General features: G+C 40.8%; 1 protein-coding gene across 1 annotated transcript; it reads right to left on the bottom strand.

Moving 5' to 3' along the window:
- Window positions 1–5,136: 5,136 nt before the first annotated feature.
- On the bottom strand, window positions 5,137–16,992 carry LOC124026530 (gastrula zinc finger protein XlCGF8.2DB-like). Its single transcript, XM_046339443.1, has 2 exons — window positions 16,243–16,992; window positions 5,137–6,201 (listed from the first exon to the last, which is right to left on the bottom strand). Exons 1-2 carry the CDS (start codon window positions 16,520–16,522, stop codon window positions 5,327–5,329), a joined length of 1,155 nt encoding a protein of 384 aa, XP_046195399.1. The 5' UTR covers window positions 16,523–16,992; the 3' UTR covers window positions 5,137–5,326.
- Window positions 16,993–27,523: the final 10,531 nt, after the last annotated feature.

Genomic DNA, 27,523 nt, shown 5'->3' with positions numbered 1-27,523 from the left:
CGCCCAGCCTCCTCTTCTTTCACTGACATGTCTACTGAAACAGCCTCCTCTCCGCTTTCACGAGAGCTTCTTCCTCCGCCCAGCCTCCTCTTCTTTCACTGACATGTCTACTGAAACAGCCTCCTCTCCACTTTCACGAGAGCTTCTTCCTCCGCCCAGCCTCCTCTTCTTTCACTGACATGTCTACTGAAACAGCCTCCTCTCCACTTTCACGAGAGCTTCTTCCTCCGCCCAGCCTCCTCTTTTTTCACTGACATGTCTACTGAAACAGCCTCCTCTCCACTTTCACGAGAGCTTCTTCCTCCGCCCAGCCTCCTCTTCTTTAGCAGGGTGCAAGTAACTCAGTGAAGTCATGGTCGTGGATGTCACTTAGCTAGCTAGTTAGAATTGGCGACTAGCCTAGTGCTACTGCCAATGTAACAAGCCAGCCAGCTGACCTACAACAACAGCGTACATATGACAGTAAATGGGGTAACTAGTAGATACGACAGAAGTGGGTTTAAAGTTCAAACACAGCGGATAACCGTCACTGAAAGTGTCTAAAGGGCTCAAATGTTTCGGCTATGTTGGCTAGCAAGCTAACGAGATGGCTGACAAGAGCAGCGTCTGCTTCTTCTTTGGTATTATGGCGGTCTGCAAACAAATGTTATAGGTGTTATGCCGCCACCTATTGTATGGCTGTGTGTTAGCCTACTCTGTAGTATGAATTCTTTCATCTGAAAAAAAAGACCTAGCAACTAACCCAACATCCATTAAAAACTCATCACTATTCCATTACATTGGCCATATCTGATCCTCCACCAGGACAGCAGCCTGGGAGGACGGGACACTATCGCTCAAAACACCTTGTAACTCTTCTGCAGTAAAATCTCATACACCCAAGTACTTCTCTGCAGTCGCCACCACAGCATCTGTCCTCTGTGATTCCTGCGGTACAATTCTATGCCGCGTAATAAACAAATGGGAATTCGGAAATCTCCGACTTCCGATTCAGTGCGTTCAACACAACTGGGAAATAAGGGGGGGAAACTAGCTCCGACTGGGAAAAGTCGATTTGAACGGTCGTTCAACTCGGAATTCCAACTTGGGAACTCGGGCCTCTTTCTAGAGCTCCGACTTTCCGACCTGAAGATACCTGACGTTATGATTTGACCACGTATTTTTCCGAGTTCCCAAATGTTTTGAAAGCGGCACTAGCTCTGAGTCTCGTCAGCAACACAAAAACTTCCCGGAGTTCTGGAATGTCTACATTTTTCTAAATAGCGTGTCAATAACTTGTATTCATTAATTATACATGAAAAATACTTTTCTAAACATGAACAATTATTCATATTTAAGTGACATTTGTATTAAATTTGGGTTTTTTAAAACATGTTCCAAGGTCAAATAAATGTCCCCAACAATTACCTTTAAAAGTATTGTAGGGAATAAAAGTATTGTAGGGAATACTCAGAAGGGTCTGGTTCGATTCCAGGCTGTATCAAAACCGGCCGTGATTGGGAGTCCCATAGGGCGGCGTACAATTGCCCCAGGGTGGTCCAGGTTTGGCTGGTGTAGGCCGTCATTGTAAATAAGCTTATAAGTCACACTAGCAGCATCACCTGAAAGATGCACATCGCCATCTGAGAGGGTAACGAAATTGAGGGAAAGTAAAATAAATTCAGAAAAAACTTATATTTTTCATTTATTTTATTAAAGAAAAACATTATATTGAGACGTAAAAAGGAAACCAAGCGTTGCTTAGTTCAGAATGTTTATGGGTGACAATTTAAAACATACCTAACATCTACTACAGATCAGTGGAGGCTGCTGAGGGGAGGACGGCTCATAATGATGGCCGGAATGGAGTGAATGGAATGGTATCAAACATTCCATTTATGTGTTTGATAACATTCCATTCATGTGTTTGATAACCTTCATGTGTTTGATAACCTTCCATTCATGTGTTTGATAACCTTCCATTCATGTGTTTGATAACATTCCATTCATGTGTTTGATAACATTCCATTCATGTGTTTGATAACATTCCATTCATGTGTTTGATAACATTCCATTCATGTGTTTGATAACATTCCATTCATGTGTTTGATAACATTCCATTCATGTGTTTGATAACATTCCATTCATGTGTTTGATTCCATTCATGTGTTTGATAACATTCCATTCATGTGTTTGATAACATTCCATTCATGTGTTTGATAACCTTCATGTGTTTGATAACCTTCCATTCATGTGTTTGATAACCTTCCATTCATGTGTTTGATTCCATTCATGTGTTTGATAACCTTCCATTCATGTGTTTGATTCCATTCATGTGTTTGATAACATTCCATTCATGTGTTTGATAACATTCCATTCATGTGTTTGATAACATTCCATTCATGTGTTTGATAACATTCCATTCATGTGTTTGATTCCATTCATGTTTTTGATAACATTCCATTCATGTGTTTGATTCCATTCATGTGTTTGATAACATTCCATTCATGTGTTTGATAACATTCCATTCATGTGTTTGATAACATTCCATTCATGTGTTTGATAATATTCCATTCATGTGTTTGATAACATTCCATTAATGTGTTTGATAACATTCATGTGTTTGATAACATTCCATTCATGTGTTTGATAACATTCCATTCATGTGTTTGATTCCATTCATGTGTTTGATAACATTCCATTCATGTGTTTGATAACATTCATGTGTTTGATTCCATTCATGTGTTTGATAACATTCCATTCATGTGTTTGATAACATTCCATTCATGTGTTTGATAACATTCCATTCATGTGTTTGATAACATTCCATTCATGTGTTTGATAACATTCCATTCATGTGTTTGATAACATTCCATTCATGTGTTTGATAACATTCCATTCATGTGTTTGATAACATTCCATTCATGTGTTTGATAACATTCATGTGTTTGATAACATTCATGTGTTTGATAACATTCCATTCATGTGTTTGATAACATTCCATTCATGTGTTTGATAACCTTCCATTCATGTGTTTGATAACCTTCCATTCATGTGTTTGATAACCTTCCATTCATGTGTTTGATAACATTCAATTCATGTGTTTGATAACATTCCATTCATGTGTTTGATTCCATTCATGTGTTTGATAACATTCCATTCATGTGTTTGATAACATTCCATTCATGTGTTTGATAACATTCCATTCATGTGTTTGATAACATTCCATTCATGTGTTTGATGACATTCCATTCATGTGTTTGATAACATTCCATTCATGTGTTTGATAACATTCCATTCATGTGTTTGATAACATTCCATTCATGTGTTTGATAACATTCCATTCATGTGTTTGATAACATTCCATTCATGTGTTTGATTCCATTCCATTCATGTGTTTGATAACATTCATGTGTTTGATAACATTCCATTCATGTGTTTGATAACATTCCATTCATGTGTTTGATAACATTCATGTGTTTGATAACCTTCCATTCATGTGTTTGATAACCTTCCATTCATGTGTTTGATAACCTTCCATTCATGTGTTTGATAACATTCAATTCATGTGTTTGATAACATTCCATTCATGTGTTTGATAACATTCCATTCATGTGTTTGATTCCATTCATGTGTTTGATAACATTCCATTCATGTGTTTGATAACATTCCATTCATGTGTTTGATTCCATTCATGTGTTTGATAACATTCCATTCATGTGTTTGATAACATTCCATTCATGTGTTTGATTCCATTCCATTCATGTGTTTGATTCCATTCCATTCATGTGTTTGATTCCATTCCATTCATGTGTTTGATGACATTCCATTCATGTGTTTGATGACATTCCATTCATGTGTTTGATAACATTCCATTCATGTGTTTGATAACATTCCATTCATGTGTTTGATAACATTCCATTCATGTGTTTGATAACATTCCATTCATGTGTTTGATAACATTCCATTCATGTGTTTGATTCCATTCCATTCATGTGTTTGATAACATTCCATTCATGTGTTTGATAACATTCCATTCATGTGTTTGATAACCTTCCATTCATGTGTTTGATAACATTCCATTCATGTGTTTGATAACATTCCATTCATGTGTTTGATAACATTCCATTCATGTGTTTGATAACATTCCATTCATGTGTTTGATAACATTCCATTCATGTGTTTGATAACATTCCATTCATGTGTTTGATAACCTTCCATTCATGTGTTTGATAACATTCCATTCATGTGTTTGATAACATTCCATTCATGTGTTTGATAACATTCCATTCATGTGTTTGATTCCATTCATGTGTTTGATAACATTCCATTCATGTGTTTGATTCCATTCATGTGTTTGACAACATTCCATTCATGTGTTTGATTCCATTCATGTGTTTGATAACATTCATGTGTTTGATAACATTCACGTGTTTGATTCCATTCATGTGTTTGATTCCATTCATGTGTTTGATAACATTCCATTCATGTGTTTGATAACATTCCATTCATGTGTTTGATAACATTCCATTCATGTGTTTGATAACATTCCATTCATGTGTTTGATAACATTCCATTCATGTGTTTGATAACATTCCATTCATGTGTTTGATAACATTCCATTCATGTGTTTGATTCCATTCCATTCATGTGTTTGATAACATTCCATTCATGTGTTTGATAACATTCCATTCATGTGTTTGATAACCTTCCATTCATGTGTTTGATAACATTCCATTCATGTGTTTGATAACATTCCATTCATGTGTTTGATAACATTCCATTCATGTGTTTGATTCCATTCCATTCATGTGTTTGATAACATTCCATTCATGTGTTTGATAACATTCCATTCATGTGTTTGATAACCTTCCATTCATGTGTTTGATAACATTCCATTCATGTGTTTGATAACATTCCATTCATGTGTTTGATAACATTCCATTCATGTGTTTGATTCCATTCATGTGTTTGATAACATTCCATTCATGTGTTTGATTCCATTCATGTGTTTGACAACATTCCATTCATGTGTTTGATTCCATTCATGTGTTTGATAACATTCATGTGTTTGATAACATTCATGTGTTTGATTCCATTCATGTGTTTGATTCCATTCATGTGTTTGATAACATTCATGTGTTTGATAACATTCCATTCATGTGTTTGATAACATTCCATTCATGTGTTTGATAACATTCCATTCATGTGTTTGATTTCATTAGCGGTCAGTCACATGTAAGTGAATCAACACTTTTCATTGGTTGATATGCATCTTGTGCATGAAAACCATTTAACTTCATATGCTTGCTTATGTTCGCAAATATGGCCCCGACTCTATATTCGATCATGTGATTTCATGTTCTCTTTCTACAATGAGAGCAGTGGTATGGCTTTTATCATGTGTCCTCTGGTGTGATTTCAGGCTCCCTAACAAGGTAAAAGTAATTCCACATTGAGAGCAGTTGAAAGGTTTCTCTCCTGTGTGTATTCTTTCATGTGTTTTAAGGCTCACTAACCCCCTAAAACTCTGTCCACAATGAGAACAGGGGTAAGGCTTCGCTCCCATGTGTATTTCTTTATGCTTACTCAGGTACCTTAACCGGGTAAAACTCTTTCCACACTGGAAGCATTGGAAAGGCTTCTCCCCTGTGTGTATCCTCTCATGCTCTTTGAGATTCCATGACTGGATAAATCTCTTTTCACACTGCAAGCATTGGAAAGGCTTTTCACCAGTGTGAATTCTCTCATGTTCTTTCAGCTTCTCTAACCGTGTAAAAGCATTCCCACACTGGGAACATTGGAAAGGCTTCTCTCCTGTATGTGTCCTCTCATGTGTTTTCAGGGTCACTAACCACCTAAAACTCTGTCCACAATGACAACAGTGGTAAGGCTTCTCTCCTGTGTGTATTCCTTTATGCCTTTTCAGGCCCCTTAACCGGGTAAAACTATTTCCACACTGGGAGCATTGGAAAGGCTTCTCTCCTGTGTGTATTCTCTTATGTTCTTTCAAATGTGATGCCTGGATAAATCGCTTTCCACACTGAGAGCATTGGAAAGGCCTCTCTACAGAGTGTGTTCTCTTATGCTTTTTCAGGTCCCCTGATGAGAAAAATGTATTTCCACATTGGGAGCAGTGGTGTGGTTTCACTGGTTTGGGCATCTCTGGGTCTGGTTCCGCTGAAGTACTCCCGCTGTCAGAGTAAGAGTCTGGTCTCTCTCCTGCCAAAGACAGAGTATATGGTTAAACAGAGAGACCAAAATGAAACCTCCATATGATTCAACTATCTTCTTATGAGGTTAAATCCAGACTAGATACCTCAATATTTACATTTGACTAATTTAGCACAACGCTCTTATCCAGAGAGACTTACAGGAGCAATTAGGGTTACGTGATTTTTCCCCAAGTTGGCTTTGGGATTCGAACCAGGGACTTATCATAAACTCCTAGTTCCCAGTGGGAAATTTCACATGACTGACCCTCTAAATCGGAATTACAAGTGGGAAATTCAGAGAAAATGTTACTTGAGTTGTGACGTTTTACCACTGACCTTTAACCTTTTCAACCAAAATACATTTTTGACAATGACAACCTTATCAATATTTATAATGTGGCTAAGTTTGACCAATGTTAATGCTAAGCAAGCTAGCTAACTTTATTATTAGCTAAATGTTAAATCTTATTGGGTTGAAGAATTGTTGACATCAAAAGCACTTGAACACATCAGACTTCCCACTTCCTAGTTTCCCACTTCCCAGGAGCACATGAATGCCCAAATAGTTCCACGTCAGACTTCCCACTTCCCAGGAGCACATGAATGCCCAATAGTTCCACGTCGGACTTCCCACTTCCTAGTTTCCCACATCCCAGGAGCACATGAATGCCCAATAGTTCCACGTCAGACTTCCCACTTCCGAGTTTCCCACTTCCCAGGAGCACATGAATGCCCAATAGTTCCACGTCAGACTTCCCACTTCCCAGCAGCACATGAACGCCCAATAGTTCCACGTCAGACTTCCCACTTCCTAGTTTCCCACATCCCAGGAGCACATGAATGCCCAATAGTTCCACGTCAGACTTCCCACTTCTGAGTTTCCCACTTCCCAGGAGCACATGAATGCCCAATAGTTCCACGTCAGACTTCCCACTTCCCAGCAGCACATGAATGCCCAATAGTTCCACGTCAGACTTCCCACTTCCCAGCAGCACATGAATGCCCAATAGTTCCACGTCAGACTTCCCACTTCCCAGGAGCACATGAACGCCCAATAGTTCCACGTCAGACTTACCACTTCCCAGCAGCACATGAACGCCCAATAGTTCCACGTCAGAGAAAATGAAGGTGCTGAATGTCAAAAGGATTTAATGAATTTCGTACGAATATAAATCAAATGTGGAACGCCACGAGTGGACGTTCATTATATTTGGTATTTTATTCGGATCCCCATTAGCTTTGGCAAAAGCAGCATCTACTTCCTGGGGTCCACACAAAACATAATACAGAATGACATAACACAGAACATCAATAGACAAGAACAGCTCAAGGACAGAACAACATACATTTTAGTAAAAGGCACACGTAGCCAACATCTCAATGCATACAAACAAACTATCTAGATCAAATAGGGGAGAGGGGTTGTGCCATGAGGTGTTGCTTTATCAGATTTTTTAAACCAGGTTGGCTGTTTATTTGAGCAATATGATATGGAAGGAAGTTCCATGCAATAAGGGCTCTTTACGTTTTCTTGAATTTGATCTGGATTTGGGGACTATGAAATGACCCCTGGTGGGATAAGTGTGTGTGAGTCAGAGCTGTGTGTAAGTTGACTATGCAAACAATTTGGGATTTTCAACACATTCATGTAAAAGAGGAAGTGATTACAGTCAGTCTCTCCTCAACTCTTAGCCAAGAGAGACTGGCATGTGTAGTATTTATATCAGCCCTTTGATTACAATTAAGAGCAAAAACGTGCCGCTCTGTTCTGGGCCAGCTGCAGCTTAACTAGGTCTTTCCTTGCAGCACTGGACCACACGACTGGACAATAATCAAGATAAGACAAATCTAGAGCCTGCAGAACTTGCTTTTTGGAGTGTGGTGTCAAAAAAGCAGAGCATCTCTTTATTACGGCTAGACCTCTCCCCATATTTACAACCATTGAATCTATATGTTTTGACGATGACAGTTTACAATCTAAAGTAATGCAAGTAATTTAGTCTCCTCAACTTGTTCAACAGCCACACCATTCATTACCAGATTCAGCTGAGGTCTAGCACTTCTGGAATGATTTGTTCCAAATACGATGCTCTTAGTTTTAGAGATGTTCAGGACCAGTTTATTACTGGCCATGCATTCCAAAACAGACTGCAACTCTTTGTTAAGGGTTTCAGTGACTTCATTAGCTGTGGTTGCTGATGCGTATATGGTTGAATCATCAGCATACATGGACACACATGCTTTGTTTAATGCCAGTGGCAGGTCATTGGTAAAAATAGAAAAGAGTAGAGGGCCTAGAGAGCTGCCCTGTGGTACACCACACTTTACATGTTAGACATTAGAGATGCTTCCGTTAAAGAAAACCCTTTGAGTTTAATTAGATAGATAGCTCTGAATCCACGATATTGCAGAGGTTGACAAGCCATAGCGTTTTTCAACAACAGGTTATGGTCAGCAATATCAAAGGCTGCACTGAAATCTAACAGTACAGCTCCCACAATCTAATTATTATCCATTTCTTTCAACCAATCATCAGTCATTTGTGTCAGTGTGCCCTTCTCTATAAGCATGCTGAAAGTCTGTTGTTAATTTGTTTACAGAGAAATATCATTGTAATTGGTCAAACACCATATTTTTCCAACAGTTTGCTAAGAGCTGGCAGCAAGCTTATAGGTCTGCTGTTAGAACCAGTAAAGGCCGCTTTACCACTCTTGGGTAGCAGAATTACTTTGGTTCCCTTCCAGGCCTGAGGAGGACAAATCATTTCCTCTAGGCTCAGATTAAAAATATGACAGATAGATGGAAAGCTACTGAGGACAGTAGCTGACTCTATAGCCACTCCTAAGTTGTCAATGCCAGGAGGTTTGTCATTATTGATCGATAACAATTTTTCCACCTCTCCCACACTAACGTTAAAAAATTTGATACCTGCTTTTCTTTCATTATGTTTTTTTTTACATCATTCTTTATAACATTGATCTTGGATTCATAATAAAGACAACTTAGGAGTGGCTATAGAGTCATCTTCCGTCCTCAGTAGCTTTCCATCTTAGTCGTCAATGCCAGGAGATTTATCATTATTGATCGATAACAATAATTTTCCCACCTCTCCCACTAACTTTACATAATTCAAACATGAACTGCTTTTCTTTCATTATTTTTTTTATTTTTATGCATGAATATAATTGCTCCCTGTTTGTCGTGGGAATTTCCTGCCTAAGTTTGCCCACTTAGCCAATGAAATAATAATTAAAATAATTGGCAACATCAAATGGTTTTGTGATGAATATGCCATCTGATTCGATAAAAGATGGAGTTGAATGTCTTTCTGCCCATCATTTCATTTAAAGTATTCCAAGGTTTTTTTCCCATCATTCTTCATATCATTGATCTTGGCTTCATAATAAAGTTGATTATTTTTGTTGAGTTTAGTCACATAATTTCTCAGTTTGCAGTATGTAAGCCAGCCAGATGTGCAGCCAGACATATTAGCCACTCCTTTTGCCCCATCTCTTTCAAACATACAGTTTTTAAATTCCTCATCAATATATACATCTACATGATGTATTGTTACACCATGCAGGAGCAGTATAGACCTAGTCTGTTCATTATATACATGATGTATTGTTACACCATGAAGGAGCAGTATAGACCTAGTCTGTTCATTATATACATCTACATGATGTATTGTTACACCATGTAGGAGCAGTATAGACCTAGTCTGTTCATTATATACATCTACATGATGTATTGTTACACCATGTAGGAGCAGTATAGACCTAGTCTGTTCATTATATGTATCTACATGATGTATTGTTACACCATGTAGGAGCAGTATAGACCTAGTCTGTTCATTATATACATCTACATGATGTATTGTTACACCATGTAGGAGCAGTATAGACCTAGTCTGTTCATTATATACATCTACATGATGTATTGTTACACCATGTAGGAGCAGTATAGACCAAGTCTGTTCATTATATACATGATGTATTGTTACACCATGTAGGAGCAGTATAGACCTAGTCTGTTCATTATATACATCTACATGATGTATTGTTACACCATGTAGGAGCAGTATAGACCTAGTCTGTTCATTATATATATGATGTATTGTTACACCATGTAGGAGCAGTATAGACCTAGTCTGTTCATTATATACATCTACATGATGTATTGTTACACCATGTAGGAGCAGTATAGACCTAGTCTGTTCATTATATACATGATGTATTGTTACACCATGTAGGAGCAGTATAGACCTAGTCTGTTCATTATATACATGATGTATTGTTACACCATGTAGGAGCAGTATAGACCTAGTCTGTTCATTATATACATCTACATGATGTATTGTTACACCATGTAGGAGCAGTATAGACCTAGTCTGTTCATTATATACATGATGTATTGTTACACCATGTAGGAGCAGTATAGACCTAGTCTGTTCATTATATACATGATGTATTGTTACACCATGTAGGAGCAGTATAGACCTAGTCTGTTCATTATATACATCTACATGATGTATTGTTACACCATGTAGGAGCAGTATAGACCTAGTCTGTTCATTATATACATGATGTATTGTTACACCATGTAGGAGCAGTATAGACCAAGTCTGTTCATTATATACATGATGTATTGTTACACCATGTAGGAGCAGTATAGACCAAGTCTGTTCATTATATACATCTACATGATGTATTGTTACACCATGTAGTAGCAGTATAGACCAAGTCTGTTCATTATATACATCTACATGATGTATTGTTACACCATGTAGGAGCAGTATAGACCTAGTCTGTTCATTATATACATCTACATGATGTATTGTTACACCATGTAGGAGCAGTATAGACCTAGTCTGTTCATTATATACATCTACATGATGTATTGTTACACCATGTAGGAGCAGTATAGACCTAGTCTGTTCATTATATACATCTACATGATGTATTGTTACACCATGTAGGAGCAGTATAGACCTAGTCTGTTCATTATATACATGATGTATTGTTACACCATGTAGGAGCAGTATAGACCTAGTCTGTTCATTATATACATGATGTATTGTTACACCATGTAGGAGCAGTATAGACCTAGTCTGTTCATTATCTACATGATGTATTGTTACATGATGTAGACCTAGTTGTTCATTATATACATCTACATGATGTAGTTACACCATGCAGGAGCAGTATAGACCTAGTCTGTTCATTATATACATCTACATGATGTATTGTTACACCATGTAGGAGCAGTATAGACCTAGTCTGTTCATTATATACATCTACATGATGTATTGTTACACCATGCAGGAGCAGTATAGACCTAGTCTGTTCATTATATACATCTACATGATGTATTGTTACATGAGGAGCAGTGTCTGTTCATTATATACATGATTATTGTTACACCATGTAGGAGCAGTATAGACCTAGTCTGTTCATTATATACATCTACATGATGTATTGTTACACCATGTAGGAGCAGTATAGACCTAGTCTGTTCATTATATACATGATGTATTGTTACACCATGTAGGAGCAGTATAGACCTAGTCTGTTCATTATATACATGATGTATTGTTACACCATGTAGGAGCAGTATAGACCTAGTCTGTTCATTATATACATAATGTATTGTTACACCATGTAGGAGCAGTATAGACCTAGTCTGTTCATTATATATATGATGTATTGTTACACCATGTAGGAGCAGTATAGACCTAGTCTGTTCATTATATATATGATGTATTGTTACACCATGTAGAGCAGTATATACATGATGTATTGTTACACCATGTAGGAGCAGTATAGACCTAGTCTGTTCATTATATACATCTACATGATGTATTGTTACACCATGCAGGAGCAGTATAGACCTAGTCTGTTCATTATATACATCTACATGATGTATTGTTACACCATGTAGGAGCAGTATAGACCTAGTCTGTTCATTATATACATCTACATGATGTATTGTTACACCATGTAGGAGCAGTATAGACCTAGTCTGTTCATTATATACATCTACATGATGTATTGTTACACCATGTAGGAGCAGTATAGACCTAGTCTGTTCATTATATACATCTACATGATGTATTGTTACACCATGTAGGAGCAGTATAGACCTAGTCTGTTCATTATATACATCTACATGATGTATTGTTACACCATGCAGGAGCAGTATAGACCTAGTCTGTTCATTTTGATATATCTTTTTGACTGTTGATATTTTTCCATTCCAGGCAGGCAATTCATAAACTAATCTCCACTGTCCCACAGCCCACTGTCCCACAGCCCAGCCAGGCAATTCATAAACTAATCTCCACTGTCCCACAGCCCAGCCAGGCAATTCATAAACTAATCTCCACTGTCTCACAGCCCAGCCAGGCAATTCATAAACTAATCTCCACTGTCTCACAGCCCAGCCAGGCAATTCATAAACTAATCTCCACTGTCCCACAGCCCAGCCAGGCAATTCATAAACTAATCTCCACTGTCCCACAGCCCAGCCAGGCAATTCATAAACTAATCTCCACTCTCTCACAGCCCAGCCAGGCAATTTATAAACTAATCTCCACTGGGAAAAAATTATCTAGATATTTTCACCCCATGCTTTTAGTCTAACATTTGGTTTGCAACATTTGTATAAACTATCTGCCTCTCCAACAATATTGCAATTTTGAAATGCGATCTACACCCTGCCTTAGAGAGTAAACGTCACCGGATGAGAGCAACCTTTTCCGAGCCACTCGAAACCAAGCATCATCGTCACTATTATGGAACCATTTAAAGAAATTACAATAGAGAAAAAGTCCAACGAAATTGCATCTGGTTTGCTGTCATTCCAGCTTCAGAGTTTGATGTGATTGTGTTAACAAGCTAGCAAGGGAGAAGCACGTTAGCCAGCCTGCATAGCAAACATTTCTGTTTAGAACAAACAACCAGTGTGCCCTGCTAGAAACTATGCCAACAGCAGGGACAACCAGTGTGATTGGCTATAAACTATGCCAACCCCAGGGACAACCAGTGTGCCCTGCTAGAAACTATGCCAACCGCAGGGACAACCAGTGTGCCCTGCTAGAAACTATGCCAACCGCAGGGACAACCAGTGTGCCCTGCTAGAAACTATGCCAACCGCAGGGACAACCAGTGTGCCCTGCTAGAAACTATGCCAACCGCAGGGACAACCAGTGTGCCCTGCTAGAAACTATGCCAAACAGAAGGGACAACCAGTGTGCCCTGCTAGAAACTATGCCAACAGCAGGGACAACCAGTGTGCCCTGCTAGAAACTATGCCAAACAGAAGGGACAACCAGTGTGCCCTGCTAGAAACTATGCCAACAGCAGGGACAACCAGTGTGCCCTGCTAGAAACTATGCCAACCGCAGGGACAACCAGTGTGCCCTGCTAGAAACTATGCCAAACAGAAGGGACAACCAGTGTGCCCTGCTAGAAACTATGCCAAACAGAAGGGACAACCAGTGCTTTTGTCTCTAAACCTCCGAAAATATAACTAAATACTGTCTTATTTCCAGACTGCAGTGCATTCGGAAGGTATTCAGACCCCTTCCATTATTCCCACATTTTGTTACGTTACAGACTTATTCTAAAATTGATTAAATTATTTATTGTCCTCATCAATCTACACACAATAACCCATAGACACTAACAATCAGAGGGCAAAACAATTCAATGAGTTAAATTCTAAATTGACCCAAGTTAGCTCGCTAACTCTATCTCGCTACGTAATATACCCCTCAGACGGGGTACAACAGTTGAACTAAATGTATTGGGCATTAATAAATTATAGTCTCCAAGAATCAATGGATATGCCTTTATTAGGGTGGGTATAATCTGGGATTGGTATATGCAGGGTGGGTATAATCTGGGATTGGTATATGCAGGGTGGGTATAATCTGGGATTGGTATATGCAGGGTGGGTATAATCTGGGATTGGTATATGCAGGGTGGGTATAATCTGGGATTGGTATATGCAGGGTGGGTATAATCTGGGATTGGTATATGCAGGGTGGGTATAATCTGGGATTGGTATATGCAGGGTGGGTATAATCTGGGATTGGTATATGCAGGGTGGGTATAATCTGGGATTGGTATATGCAGGGTGGGTATAATCTGGGATTGGTATATGCAGGGTGGGTATAATCTGGGATTGGTATATGCAGGGTGGGTATAATCTGGGATTGGTATATGCAGGGTGGGTATAATCTGGGATTGGTATATGCAGGGTGGGTATAATCTGGGATTGGTATATGCAGGGTGGGTATAATCTGGGATTGGTATATGCAGGGTGGGTATAATCTGGGATTGGTATATGCAGGGTGGGTATAATCTGGGATTGGTATATGCAGGGTGGGTATAATCTGGGATTGGTATATGCAGGGTGGGTATAATCTGGGATTGGTATATGCAGGGTGGGTATAATCTGGGATTGGTATATGCAGGGTGGGTATAATCTGGGATTGGTATATGCAGGGTGGGTATAATCTGGGATTGGTATATGCAGGGTGGGTATAATCTGGGATTGGTATATGCAGGGTGGGTATAATCTGGGATTGGTATATGCAGGGTGGGTATAATCTGGGATTGGTATATGCAGGGTGGGTATAATCTGTGGAACGTTCCAACAGGAATCTGTTCCAAAAACGTCATGCACAAGGATGACAACAAACAACGCATACAAAGTAGCATGATCAAATCACCTAACTAACTAGCTGCTGAATAGGCATCAACTCACCATCTAGCTAACTAGCTGCTGAATAGGCATCAACTCACCACCTAGCTAACTAGCTGCTGAATAGGCATCAACTCACCACCTAGCTAACTAGCTGCTGAATAGGCATCAACTCACCACCTAGCTAACTAGCTGCTGAATAGGCATCAACTCACCACCTGGCTAACTAGCTGCTGAATAGGCATCAACTCACCACCTAGCTAACTAGCTGCTGAATAGGCATCAACTCACCACCTAGCTAACTAGCTGCTGAATAGGCATCAACTCACCACCTGGCTAACTAGCTGCTGAATAGGCATCAACTCACCACCTAGCTAACTAGCTGCTGAATAGGCATCAACTCACCACCTGGCTAACTAGCTGCTGAATAGGCATCAACTCACCACCTAGCTAACTAGCTGCTGAATAGGCATCAACTCACCACCTAGCTAACTAGCTGCTGAATAGGCATCAACTCACCACCTGGCTAACTAGCTGCTGAATAGGCATCAACTCACCGAGCTAACTAGCTGCTGAATAGGCATCAACTCACCACCTAACTAACTAGCTGCTGAATAGGCATCAACTCACCACCTAGCTAACTAGCTGCTGAATAGGCATCAACTCACCACCTGGCTAACTAGCTGCTGAATAGGCATCAACTCACCACCTGGCTAACTAGCTGCTGAATAGGCATCAACTCACCACGTAGCTTATTCTTAATGTTTGTCCGTAGACTACCAGAGTGGATAAACGTGGTGAGTGAAAAAACGTAATGAAATAACCCACTCTCTACCCGGTATCTTATTCTGAATCCTGTTTTTGTTACAGATTCCTGTTGGAACGTATCACAAATTTACACCGACCTCCTTTATTGGCCCAAACGTAGACCACGGGAGGTGGTCGCGTCTAACAAAAACAATATTTCCTGGGCACCGCTCGGTGATGTAAGGGACGACCTTTTATTAAAGAAACACTGCATACTGACTATGGATATTCATCGATACACGGATACGGATTTGGTCGTAAGTAATCCAACGCAGTCGCTATGGAATGCAAGAGACCCAATCTTATTAATACATTAAATCACGAATAAAGGGGTCTAAGTTCGAGCAAGGCATATATGTCATTACTTTAAAAATCCCCAAATGTATGGAACGATCACAGAGAGCTCCTTCAACAATTCCTACAGTACTGAACCACATATTCATGTGTAGAACATCAGTAGAATGCCCCTTTAAAACCACACATTAGTTCAACAACTGCATAGCTTGTGCCCCTGTTTTAAGACGGTACTCACTTGTGTTATTCGGATCTTCAGGCTCGTCCTCCTCATCCCCGCCTTCTTTTACTCCCAAAACGTCTTCCTCTTTTGAGATAACCTTCTCTTCCACTCCAACAGGTTCTTCCTCTTCTTCCATTAGAACATCCTCCTTTTCATTTAATGTGATAGCCTCCTCTTCCTCTTTTACTCCAAGGGGTTCTTTCTCTTCTTTCACTGTAGGAACATCTTCTTTCAATGTGATTGCCTCCTCTTCCTCCTTTTTAATTCTGAAAGTGTCTACCACCTCCTCTTCCATTGTGTCAGCCTCTACCCCATCTTCCCTTTTCACCCCAAAAGGCTCGTTCACGTCTTGGACTGTAACATCCTCTTCCTCCTTTTTAATTCTGAAAGCGTCTACCACCTCCTCTTCCACTGTGACAGCCTCTATCCCCTCTTCCTCTTCCACTGTGACAGCCTCTATCCCCTCTTCCTCTTCCACTGTGACAGCCTCTATCCCCTCTTCCTCTTCCACTGTGACAGCCTCTATCCCTTCTTCCTCTTTCGCTGTGACAGCCTCTATCCCCTCTTCCTCTTTCACTCCAAAAGGTTCTTTCTCGTCTTTCACTGTAACATTTTCTTCTTTCAATGTGATTTCTTCTTCCCTTTTCACTCTGAAAGCTTCTTCCTCTTCTTTCACTGTAATATCCTCCTCTTCTTTCACTGTAATATCCTCCTCTTCTTTTACTGTAATATCCTCCTCTTCTTTCACTGTAATATCCTCCTCTTCTTTTACTGTAATATCCTCCTCTTCTTTCACTGTAATATCCTCCTCTTCTTTCACTGTAATATCCTCCTCTTCTTTTACTGTAATATCCTCCTCTTCTTTCACTGTAATATCCTCCTCTTCTTTCACTGTAATATCCTCCTCTTCTTTTACGACAAAGTTAAGACCCAGAGCTTCTTTCTCCATCCAGAAGACCTGTTCTTTAGCAGGGGGGGAGTAGCTTAGTGAACTCATGGTCGGGGATGTTAGCTAGGTAGCTAGTTAGCATTTGCGACTAGCCTAGTGCTGGTATACCTTTTTTTAACAAATTGGTCAATTCTACAAGCAAATTAATTTTACGTTAATACGTACACACAATTGTCTTTTAAACACTGATTAATATACACAAGAATGGTCTAAAGAGCTTCAATGATTCGATTTTATGTTGACTAGCAAGCTACCGAAATGGTTGAATCAGTAGCCTTGTTGGTCGTTGAAGAAGCTTCCAGTTCCGTCCACTAGATTAGACGTCACGCAAGAAGCACCACATGAAAGACTCACATCGCAATCTGTTGACTGGAGTGCGTAACGCAGTTTCGACAAATATTCATAACATTGTTTATTCTGGCAAACAATTTCAAAATAAGTTATTTAAAAACAACCAGGTGTTATGTTTTCTCTTACAGCCAATAAGGTCATTAGGCATGATTAGGTGACAGGTTGACGAGGGTGGCATTTTCTGTGCTAAACTGACCAAGACACTCCAGCAACAACAAATTAAATCAAATTTTATTGGTCAAATGCACACATTTATCAGATGTGCAACAGTGCAGTAATATCTAACAATACATAACAATACCTGCACATCTAAAAAGTAAAATAATGGAATTAAGAAATATAGAAATATTAGGATGAGCAATGTCAGAGTCCAGGGTATATAATTCTATATGTATTTGATGGTACATTATGTAGAGGTTACTGATGTTCGCATTGCCAAATGGAAAGTGGAATAAACAATTACGAGTTGACGGTTAACTCTCCCACCTCGACAGTCTTCACAGTTCCACTCACAGATGGTCCGTGTGCTCCTGCTCTAGGGCAGAAAGGTTGGGAGACCCCTGCTCTAGGGCAGCAAGGTTGGGAGACCCCTGCTCTAGGGCAGCAAGGTTGGGAGACCCCTTCTCTAGGGCAGCAAGGTTGGAGACCCCTACTCTAGGGCAGAACGGTTGGGAGACCCCTGCTCTAGGGCAGAACGGTTGGGAGACCCCTGCTCTAGGGCAGAACGGTTGGGAGACCCCTGCTCTAGGGCAGAACGGTTGGGAGACCCTGCTCTAGGGCAGAAAGGTTGGAGACCCCTGCTCTAGGGCAGAAAGGTTGGAGACCCCTGCTCTAGGGCAGAAAGGTTGGAGACCCCTGCTCTAGGGCAGAAAGGTTGGAGACCCCTGCTCTAGGGCAGCAGGGTTGGGAGACCACTTCTCTAGGGCAGCAAGGTTGGAGACCCCTGCTCTAGGGCAGAACGGTTGGAGACCCCTGCTCTAGGGCAGAAAGGTTGGAGACCCCTGCTGTAGGGCAGAAAGGTTGGAGACCCCTGCTCTAGGGCAGAAAGCTTGGAGACCCCTGCTCTAGGGCAGCAAGGTTGGAGACCCCTGCTCTAGGGCAGCAAGGTTGGGAGACCCCTGCTCTAGGGCAGAAAGGTTGGAGACCCCTGCTCTAGGGCAGAAAGGTTGGGAGACCCCTGCTCTAGGGCAGAAAGGAAAGGGAGACCCCTGCTCTAGGGCAGAAAGGTTGGGAGACCCCTGCTCTAGGGCAGAAAGGTTGGGAGACCCCTGCTCTAGGGCAGCAAGGTTGGAGACCCCTGCTCTAGGGCAGAAAGGTTGGAGACCCCTGCTGTAGGGCAGAAAGGTTGGAGACCCCTGCTCTAGGGCAGAAAGGTTGGAGACCCCTGCTCTAGGGCAGCAAGGTTGGAGACCCCTGCTCTAGGGCAGCAAGGTTGGAGACCCCTGCTCTAGGGCAGAAAGGTTGGAGACCCCTGCTCTAGGGCAGAAAGGTTGGGAGACCCCTGCTCTAGGGTAGAAAGGAAAGGGAGATCCCTGCTCTAGGGCAGAAAGGTTGGGAGACCCCTGCTCTAGGGCAGAAAGGTTGGGAGACCCTGCTCTAGGGCAGAAAGGTTGAGAGACCCCTGCTCTAGGGCAGAAAGGTTGAGAGACCCCTGCTCTAGGGCAGAAAGGTTGGAGACCCCTGCTCTAGGGCAGAAAGGTTGGGAGACCCCTGCTCTAGGGCAGACAGGTTGGGAGACCCCTGCTCTAGGGCAGCAAGGTTGGGAGACCCCTTCTCTAGGGCAGCAAGGTTGGGAGACCACTGCTCTAGTGCAGAAAGGTTGGGAGACCCCTGCTCTTAATCTTAATGGTTGTACAGTCGTCTCAAATAAAACTGTGAAGGACCTCGGCGTTACTCTGGACCCTGATCTCTCTTTGAAGAACATATCAAGACCATTTCGAGGACAGCTTTTTTCCATCTACGTAACATTGCAAAAATCAGAAACTTTCTGTCCAAAAATGATGCAGAAAAATTAATCCATGCTCTATTTTCCGGCTACCCGGATAAAGCACTAAATAAACTTCAGTTAGTGCTAAATACGGCTGCTAGAATCCTGACTAGAACCAAAAAATTTGATCATATTACTCCAGTGCTAGCCTCTCTACACTGGCTTCCTGTCAAAGCAAGGGCTGATTTCAAGGTTTTACTGCTAACCTACAAAGCATTACATGGGCTTGCTCCTACCTACCTCTCTGATTTGGTCCTGCCGTACATACCTACACGTACGCTACGGTCACAAGACGCAGGCCTCCTAATTGTCCCTAGAATTTCTAAGCAAACAGCTGGAGGCAGGGCTTTCTCCTATAGAGCTCCATTTTTATGGAACGGTCTGCCTACCCATGTCAGAGACGCAAACTCGGTCTCAACCTTTAAGTCTTTACTGAAGACTCATCTCTTCAGTGGATCATATGATTGAGTGTAGTCTGGCCCAGGAGTGGGAAGGTGAACGGAAAGGCTCTGGAGCAACGAACCGCCCTTGCTGTCTCTGCCTGGCCGGTTCCCCTCTTTTCACTGGGATTCTTTGCCTCTAACCCTGTTACGGGGCTGAGTCACTGGCTTGCTGGGGCTCTCTCGTGCCGTCCCTGGGGGGGTGCTTCACCTGGGTGGGTTGATTCACTGTTGTGGTCGGCCTGTCCGGGTCCCCCCCCTTGGGTTGTACCGTGTCGGAGATCTTTGTGGGCTATACTCGGCCTTGTCTCAGGATGGTAAGTTGGTGGTTGAAGATTTCCCTCTAGTGGTGTGGGGGCTGTGCTTTGGCAAAGTGGGTGGGGTTATATCCTTCCTGTTTGGCCCTGTCCGGGGTGTCCTCGGATGGGGCCACAGTGTCTCCTGACCCCTCCTGTCTCAGCCTCCAGTATTTATGCTGCAGTAGTTTATGTGTCGGGGCTGGGGTCAGTTTGTTTATCTGGAGTACTTCTCCTGTCCTATTCAGGTGTCCTGTGTGAATCTAAGTGTGCGTTCTCTAATTCTCTCCTTCTCTCTTTCTTTCTCTCTCTCGGAGGACCTGAGCCCTAGGACCATGCCCCAGGACTACCTGACATGATGACTCCTTGCTGTCCCCAGTCCACCTGGCCATGCTGCTGCTCCAGTTTCAACTGGCCTGGGCCCTAGGACCATGTCTCAGGACTACCTGACATGAGGACTCCTTGCTGTCCCCAGTCCACCTGGCCATGCTCCTGCTCCAGTTTCAACTGTTCTGCCTTACTATTATTCAACCATGCTGGTCATTTATGAACATTTGAACATCTTGGCCACGTTCTGTTATAATCTCCACCCGGCACAGCCAGAAGAGGACTGGCCACCCCACATATGCTCTCTCTAATTCTCTCTTTCTTTCTTTCTCTCTCTCGGAGGACCTGAGCCCTAGGACCGTGCCCCAGGACTACCTGACATGATGGCTCCTTGCTGTCCCCAGTCCACCTGACTGTGCTGCTGCTCCAGTTTCAACTGTTCTGCCTTATTATTATTTGACCATGCTGGTCATTTATGAACATTTGAACATCTTGGTCATGTTCTGTTATAATCTCTACCCGGCACAGCCAGAAGAGGACTGGCCACCCCACATAGCCCGGTTCCTCTCTAGGTTTCTTCCTAGGTTTTGGCCTTTCTAGGGAGTTTTTCCTAGCCACCGTGCTTTTACACCTGCATTGTTTGCTGTTTGGGGTTTTAGGCTGGGTTTCTGTACAGCACTTTGAGATATCAGCTGATGTACGAAGGGCTATATAAATAAATTTGATTTGATTTGCTCTGGGGCAGAAAGGTTGGAAGACCCCTGCTCTAGGGCAGAAAGGTTGAGAGACCCCCTGCTCTAGGGCAGAAAGGTTGAGAGACCCCTGCTATAGGGCAGAAAGGTTGGGAGACCCCTGCTCTAGGGCAGAAAGGTTGGAAGACCCCTGGATAATGGGTCTGTGTTCTATGATTGGGTGTTTGGGGTCTCTGGTTGGCTTTTAGTGTACTGATGTGTATAGATTGTTGTTGTAACAACAGGGCTGATCAATAAAAAGAGACCTTAGTCTGTAAATGCTAAAGAAATAAAAAAAGTATTGATGTGTATAGTTTTTGTAACTACAGGGCCATCTATAAAATATACCTTGGTGATTTATGACTAAAGCTTAAATAAATAAATTACAACAACAAATCAGTGTCCTCAGTCCTGGAACCTTCAGTCTGGCGTCAGACCCTATCAACAGATAAAAGAACATTCCAGAACATTCAGTATCAAGTCAAGTGACCATCAACCCATACACAAATAAAGTGTCACAATTAAGATCAGTGGAAATGATGTGTATTGCAGACAGGGAAAACATAGAAATAAGCTCAACAGTGTGTTAATTACTCTTAACTGAATATAAACTGCATTCAGCTTAAAATGTCCCCAATACAGCTTGTTTTTTGTTGTTTTCTGTTGCAAAGCATTTCACTATGTTGTGCACTAATGAATATGACCCAGAATTAAATCTTCACATGATAAAATTGTCTTCCTGTGAGGTTGAATCCAAATCAGATCACTCGACCTGGACGTCACGTTTATTACTAAGACAAAGACAAACTGTCACGCCCTGATCTGTTTCACCTGTCTTTGTGATTGTCTCCACCCCCCTCCAGGTGTCGCCCATCTTCCCCATTATCCCGTGTATTTATACCCGTGTTCTCCGTTTGTCTGTTACCAGTTATTTTTTGGTTTCTTCAAGCCTACCAGCGGTTTTCCCTCTGCTCCTGTCACTATTGTTCCTGGTTTCCCGGTTTTGACCTTTCTGCCCGCACTGACCCTGCCTGCCATCCTGTAACTTTGCCCCACTACTCTGGATTATCGACCCCTGCCCGCCTTCACCTGTCGTTTAACCGCCCTTGTTGCTGAAATAAACATTGTTACTTCGACAGTCTGCATTTGGGTCTTACCTTAAACGTGATAGCGACCGCTTAATGGGGTAGTTTAGTGAGCTCGTGGTCGGATGTGAGGTAGTTAGCATTCGAGTCTGCTCATTGATACAGCCAGCTAGCTAACAAACGTAAATGTGAAATAAATGGGGTAAATAATATATACGTTGGAAGTGTGTTAAACACAGTGGCTAATATATACGTTGGAAGTGTGTTAAACACAGTGGCTAATATATACGTTGGAAGTGTGTTAAACACAGTGGCTAATATATACGTTGGAAGTGTGTTATATATACGGAAAGCTTTCAAAAAAATAGGTACAATGTTCTGGTCATGTTGACTAGCTGTTGGACGTATTGACATTCCCACAAAATAATGTTAAGGTTCTCGGGAACTATTTGAGAACATTCCCACAAAATAATGTTAAGGTTCTCGGGAACTATTTGAGAACATTCCCAATGCGTTCCTAGAACGCGAACAAACATTTAATTAAATATGTTTGAACTTTTAGGAGACGTTCTATTACAGTAATGAAATACCGAGAAAATTGGTTCGTCAAGTTCCTGTAAATGCGCGGAGAATGTTCCAAAGCCAATCAACGATACTGCACCATTCCCAGAACGTTGTGGAAAGGTTGAATGCAAAATGACCCTAAAACAACCACGCTCTTATAAACATATGGTTCTCAGAACGTTGTTTTACCTTGGAAATGTCCATTGTTATCCACACAGATTCCAGGATGGTAAGAGGTAACAGAAAGCATTGTTATCCACACAGATTCCAGGATGGTAAGAGGTAACAGAAAGCATTGTTATCCACACAGATTCCAGGATGGTAAGAGGTAACAGAAAGCATTGTTATCCACACAGATTCCAGGAAAGTGAGAGGTAACAGAAAGCATTGTTATCCACACAGATTCCAGGATGGTAAGAGGTAACAGAAAGCATTGTTATCCACACAGATTCCAGGATGGTAAGAGGTAACAGAAAGCATTGTTATCCACACAGATTCCAGGATGGTAAGAGGTAACAGAAAGCATTGTTATCCACACAGATTCCAGGATGGTAAGAGGTAACAGAAAGCATTGTTATCCACACAGATTCCAGGATGGTAAGAGGTAACAGAAAGCATTGTTATCCACACAGATTCCAGGATGGTAAGAGGTAACAGAAAGCATTGTAATCCACACAGATTCCAGGATAGTAAGAGGTAACAGAAAGCATTGTTATCCACACAGATTCCAGGATGGTAAGAGGTAACAGAAAGCATTGTAATCCACACAGATTCCAGGATAGTAAGAGGTAACAGAAAGCATTGTTATCCACACAGATTCCAGGATAGTAAGAGGTAACAGAAAGCATTGTAATCCACACAGATTCCAGGAAAGTGAGAGGTAACAGAAAGCATTGTAATCCACACAGATTCCAGGATAGTAAGAGGTAACAGAAAGCATTGTAATCCACACAGATTCCAGGATAGTAAGAGGTAACAGAAAGCATTGTAATCCACACAGATTCCAGGATAGTAAGAGGTAACAGAAAGCATTGTTATCCACACAGATTCCAGGATGGTAAGAGGTAACAGAAAGCATTGTAATCCACAGATTCCAGGATGGTAAGAGGTAACAGAAAGCATTGTAATCCACACAGATTCCAGGATAGTAAGAGGTAACAGAAAGCATTGTAATCCACACAGATTCCAGGATAGTAAGAGGTAACAGAAAGCATTGTAATCCACACAGATTCCAGGATGGTAAGAGGTAACAGAAAGCATTGTAATCCACACAGATTCCAGGATAGTAAGAGGTAACAGAAAGCATTGTAATCCACACAGATTCAGGATGGTAAGAGGTAACAGAAAGCATTGTAATCCACACAGATTCCAGGATGGTAAGAGGTAACAGAAAGCATTGTAATCCACACAGATTCCAGGATAGTAAGAGGTAACAGAAAGCATTGTAATCCAGGTGAGGTGTAAACAGGTTCCAATCAATCAAATGTATTTATAAAGCCCTTTTTACATCAGCCGATGTTACAAAGTGCTGTACAGAAACCCGGCCTAAAACCCCAAACAGCAAGCAATGCAGATCGATGTAGAAGCACGGTATTCAAGTGATATAGATGGCAAAAAGGGCAAATCCCAAAGGTGAAAAAAAGCATAGCCTTCACCAGGCTAGTTAAGGGCCATGGGCCACCAACAAGTAACGTTAGTTAGACAAGGATCTTATATTAAAAGCCACCAAGCTTTGAGCTAAAGCTAGCTAGCCTTTAAAAGCCACCACGCTTTGAGCTAAAGCTAGCTAGCCTTTAAAAGCCACCGAGCTTTGAGCTAAAGCTAGCAAGAAGAAAAAAACAAGAAACGTGACTTTTGTCAGTTGAAAGATAATGCTGGGCTGATCTGTGATGTTGTACAAAACCATTTGAGTCAATAATTCATTTTTGTGGTCTTTCATTGATAAACTGACTCGCAAAGTCATTTGACTAAGTTTCTGATAAGGGCTGGGTTTAGTTCATTTGTAACCATCTACAAACATACTCCAAGTGTGAGCTTATTACTTCCTGTTTATGACCTGTTGCTACAGTGGTTTACTTCTGTCTGCAATGTTGAAAGGGCTGATGGTGAAACAGGGAGTAAGAAAATATATATATTTGATCTGAGTTCATCGCTTGATTAGCAAAGCTACTCTGACTGCCACCAAAAAGTGCTGCGAACTTGCTCTCATGTCGGGGTTGTTGTTGGACGGCCCACGTGTCCCTGTTCCGGGGGAACATGAGATGTGCTCACTCAATTCCTCCATATTTATAAAAGGAGACATACGTTGCTGTTCAGAAGTTGGAACTAGAGGTACATTTCCACTGTAGAACCGCAATGACAAACATTTTGTGACAATTGCCTTCGTTTGTGGCACTAATTGTTTTCTTGGTCTGTTATCTTTACAGGACCATATTATTCCCTTAAATCCTGTAAGATACAATTGCCTTCGTTTGTGGCACTAATTGTTTTCTTGGTCTGTTATCTTTACAGGACCATATTATTCCCCTAAATCCTGTAAGATACAATTGCCTTCGTTTGTGTTTTCTTGGTCTGTTATCTTTACAGGACCATATTATTCCCTTAAATCCTGTAAGATACAATTGCCTTCGTTTGTGGCACTAATTGTTTTTCTTGGTCTGTTATCTTTACAGGACCATATTATTCCCTTAAATCCTGTAAGATACAATTGCCTTCGTTTGTGGCACTAATTGTTTTCTTGGTCTGTTATCTTTACAGGACAATATTATTCCCTTAAATAAGATACAATTGCCTTTCGCTTTGTGGCATTTTTCTTGGTCTGTTATCTTTACAATCCTAAATCCTGTAAGATACAATTGCCTTCGTTTGTGGCACTAATTGTTTTCTTTTGGTCTGTTATCTTTACAGGACAATATTATTCCCTTAAATCCTGTAAGATACAATTGCCTTCGTTTGTGGCACTAATTGTTTTCTTGGTCTGTTATCTTTACAGGACAATATTATTCCCTTAAATCCTGTAAGATACAATTGCCTTCGTTTGTGGCACTAATTGTTTTCTTGGTCTGTTATCTTTACAGGACAATATTATTCCCTTAAATCCTGTAAGATACAATTGCCTTCGTTTGTGGCACTAATTGTTTTCTTGGTCTGTTATCTTTACAGGACAATATTATTCCCTTAAATCCTGTAAGATACAATTGCCTTCGTTTGTGGCACTAATTGTTTTCTTGGTCTGTTATCTTTACAGGACAATATTATTCCCTTAAATCCTGTAAGATACAATTGCCTTCGTTTGTGGCACTAATTGTTTTCTTGGTCTGTTATCTTTACAGGACCATATTATTCCCTTAAATCCTGTAAGATACAATTGCCTTCGTTTGTGGCACTAATTGTTTTCTTGGTCTGTTATCTTTACAGGACCATATTATTCCCTTAAATCCTGTAAGATACAATTGCCTTCGTTTGTGGCACTAATTGTTTTCTTGGTCTGTTATCTTTACAGGACAATATTATTCCCTTAAATCCTGTAAGATACAATTGCCTTCAACTAATTGTTTTCTTGGTCTGTTATCTTTACAGGACAATATTATTCAAATCCTGTATGCCTTCGTTTGTGGCACTAATTGTTTTCTTGGTCTGTTATCTTTACAGGACAATATTATTCCCTTAAATCCTGTAAGATACAATTGCCTTCGTTTGTGGCACTAATTGTTTTCTTGGTCTGTTATCTTTACAGGACAATATTATTCCCTTAAATCTGTAAGATACAATTGCCTTCGTTTGTGGCACTAATTGTTTTCTTGGTCTGTTATCTTTACAGGACAATATTATTCCCTTAAATCCTGTAAGATACAATTGCCTTCGTTTGTGGCACTAATTGTTTTCTTGGTCTGTTATCTTTACAGGACAATATTATTCCCTTAAATCCTGTAAGATACAATTGCCTTCGTTTGTGGCACTAATTGTTTTCTTGGTCTGTTATCTTTACAGGACAATATTATTCCCTTAAATCCTGTAAGATACAATTGCCTTCGTTTGTGGCACTAATTGTTTTCTTGGTCTGTTATCTTTACAGGACAATATTATTCCCTTAAATCCTGTAAGATACAATTGCCTTCGTTTGTGGCACTAATTGTTTTCTTGGTCTGTTATCTTTACAGGACAATATTATTCCCTTAAATCCTGTAAGATACAATTGCCTTCGTTTGTGGCACTAATTGTTTCTTGGTCTGTTATCTTTACAGGACAATATTATTCCCTTAAATCCTGTAAGATACAATTGCCTTCGTTTGTGGCACTAATTGTTTTCTTGGTCTGTTATCTTTACAGGACAATATTATTCCCTTAAATCCTGTAAGATACAATTGCCTTCGTTTGTGGCACTAATTGTTTTCTTGGTCTGTTATCTTTACAGACAATATTATTCCCCTAAAATTGTTTTCTTGGTCTGTTATCTTTACAGTAATTCCCTTAAATCCTGAAGATACAATTGCCTTCGTTTGTGGCACTAATTGTTTTCTTGGTCTGTTATCTTTACAGGACCATATTATTCCCTTAAATCCTGTA

The sequence above is a fragment of the Oncorhynchus gorbuscha genome, unplaced genomic scaffold (genome assembly GCF_021184085.1).
Source record: "Oncorhynchus gorbuscha isolate QuinsamMale2020 ecotype Even-year unplaced genomic scaffold, OgorEven_v1.0 Un_scaffold_2748, whole genome shotgun sequence".
NCBI lineage: Eukaryota > Metazoa > Chordata > Actinopteri > Salmoniformes > Salmonidae > Oncorhynchus > Oncorhynchus gorbuscha.
The sequence above is the reverse complement of the archived record's forward strand: the minus strand, read 5'-3'. Positions and strand labels throughout refer to the sequence as shown.

What these genes read in the sequence shown, in the direction of transcription:
- LOC124026530 (XM_046339443.1), bottom strand. Translation starts at nt 16,522, where the DNA reads ATGGAAGAGGAGGTGGTAGACACTTTCAGAATTAAAAAGGAGGAAGAG. An exon ending in TGAAGATCCGAATAACACAA is followed by an intron (nt 6,202 to 16,242) that starts GTGAGTACCGTC and finishes TGTCTTTGGCAG; the next exon opens with GAGAGAGACCAGACTCTTAC.